Consider the following 2,404-nt stretch of genomic DNA (forward strand, 5'->3'; position numbering starts at 1 on the left):
TTTTCTTTTTCCTTTTGATTTATATCCACATCGATTATTTTATACACTCCTTTTCCATTACCATCTAAATTAATATATTGAATATTTTCATTTATAATTTTATATTTCTTTAAATTATTAATGGTTTGTTTTAAATCCTTTTCATAATTTTTTAGGCTGCTTAATTTTCTTTTTCTCTTTTCTTCTTCAATATTTAAATATTCATACAAATTGTTCGTTTCATAATTTTCTTTTTCATGTTTTAAAAATAAATTTATGCAGTCGATATTTTTTTCATCATTACCTTCCTCGGGTATGATAGTATCAATATGTTTATAAAAATTGCCATGACATATCCTTTTATTAGATTTCTTTACATAAATAGATGGAATACTTGTATCATCAATTCTTCTTTTTACTCTAATTATGACCTTTTCTATATGCTTCTCGCTTTTTTTGTTTTTCCGATTATTTTTATTCTCATCTTGAATATTTTCAGTGTCTTTATACATTATTTATAAAAACAAAAGCATATAAATAAATAAATAAATATATATATATATATATATATATATATATATATATAAAACAATATAATATGATATAATTTATCTCTACAAAAATGTAAATATATGAAAATATAATCTTTAAATATAGTTCTATTGATTATTTTTAATATAACTTATACATACATATATATATATATGTTCCATTTCAATGTATGTTATAAAAATAAAGAAGTGGTTTTATAAAATTTAATAGATTTATTAAATATATTTATAAATAGTTTATATTTATATTTATATATATATATATTTTTTTTTTTTTTTTTTTTTTTGTTATTATTTATGTATATTTATGTAACTCCTCAGGAGTATATAAAATTTTTATTGTTAACGAGCAACTTGGACATTTGAGAATATTTTCTCCTTTGAATAGATTTTCTAAGGTAACTTCAAAAATATCTCCACATGGGCATGGATAAAAAAAAGTTTTTATTGATTCATCAAATTCAAAATCTATCAATTTAACTTCTTCATATATAACATCAAATGTTTCAGTTACTTTGTAATTAGTTTCAACTATCATTTTTAAAAATAACAGAAATAAATTACAGATTTTTTTAAAAAATAAAAGCAAGCGAAAAAAAAGAAAAAAAAATATATATATAATATATTTGTTGATGTTGTTAAATTAATACAATATGCATTTATTTTACTGACAAGGAATGATAGAAAAAAAAAAAGATAAAATAAATAAATAATAAATTAATATAATATATAAGCTTCAATAATTAAAATATTAATAGTATTTTTTTGCATTTATATTATATATATATATATATATATATATATATATATATAATATATATATTTTTATATAATACGTATAAGATTCTCTTTTAACTATATATTCAATATTTACCAATAAATATATCATATGCCCATAATATTATATTATATATATATATAATATATATTCTTTTTTTTTTTTTTCTATCATACATTAATTTTGATTTAAGAAAAAAAAAAAAAAAGTGCACACGATTTAAATACTATAATTATTATATATATAAAAAAAATATATATATATTTTTTATATATTTCTTAAAAAATACAGTATTTATATATATATATATATATGTGATGATATTATTTTACCAACTTCCATAGGATTTATATAATAAATATGAAAACATTATAAGCATATAATTTTGAATATTTTTAAAATATATCAAATTAAAAAATATATATATATATTTAATATATATATGTATAATTTATTAAAATAATAAAAGAAATAATCATTTATTGGATAATTATAATTAGAATTATAAAAGGATATTAAAAAAATATACTATTATTTTTTTTTTTAATTTATTCCATGATATATATTTGTGTATTTATTTACAATTAAAAACATATTTTTTTATGAATAAATTAAAAAGAAATATGAAATAAAATATTTTTAGACTTGCATAAATTTTATATATTTATAATATATATATTTTTTTTTATGTGTACTTGTTTGTTTATTTTAAATAAAATATAAATTTAGCAATAAATATTTTATAATTTTTTATTTTAAATATATATATATATATATATATATATATATAAGGACAAATTATTTTAACATTTTAATTATTCATTTGTATAATATATATATTATATATATTATATTTATTTATATAATTTTTATTTTAATTTTTTTTTTTTTTTTTTTTTATTTGTTGTTGTTGTGATGCATAATCATGTTCAATATAGGAAACAAATAGAAAAACGAAAAAATTAAAAAAAAAAAAAAAAAAAAAAAAAAAAAAAAAAAAAAAAAAAAAAATTATTTATTTAAAATTTTTTAAAAAAAAAAAAAAAAAATTTTTTTTTTTTTTTTTTTTTTTTTTTATATATATATTATATATTTT

The 2,404-nt window shown here is 13.7% G+C and overlaps 2 protein-coding genes across 2 annotated transcripts in view; both read right to left on the reverse strand.

Moving 5' to 3' along the window:
* Window positions 1-491, reverse strand: part of PGSY75_1217700 (hypothetical protein) — a gene marked incomplete at both ends in the record, with an annotated part of 1,464 nt that extends 973 nt beyond the window's left edge. Inside the window, one exon of the mRNA XM_018786762.1 lies at window positions 1-491. This exon is cut by the window's left edge and continues 973 nt beyond it. Coding sequence (XP_018640627.1) covers window positions 1-491 — 491 coding nt within the window.
* A 334-nt stretch (window positions 492-825) lies between these two features.
* PGSY75_1217800 (putative zinc finger protein) lies at window positions 826-1,068 on the reverse strand (the record flags this gene model as incomplete). The annotated part of the gene is made up of 1 exon (XM_018786763.1): window positions 826-1,068. One exon carries the CDS (start codon window positions 1,066-1,068, stop codon window positions 826-828), a length of 243 nt encoding a protein of 80 aa, XP_018640628.1.
* Window positions 1,069-2,404: the final 1,336 nt, after the last annotated feature.

This window comes from Plasmodium gaboni, chromosome 12 (assembly GCF_001602025.1).
Source record: "Plasmodium gaboni strain SY75 chromosome 12, whole genome shotgun sequence".
Lineage (NCBI taxonomy): Eukaryota > Apicomplexa > Aconoidasida > Haemosporida > Plasmodiidae > Plasmodium > Plasmodium gaboni.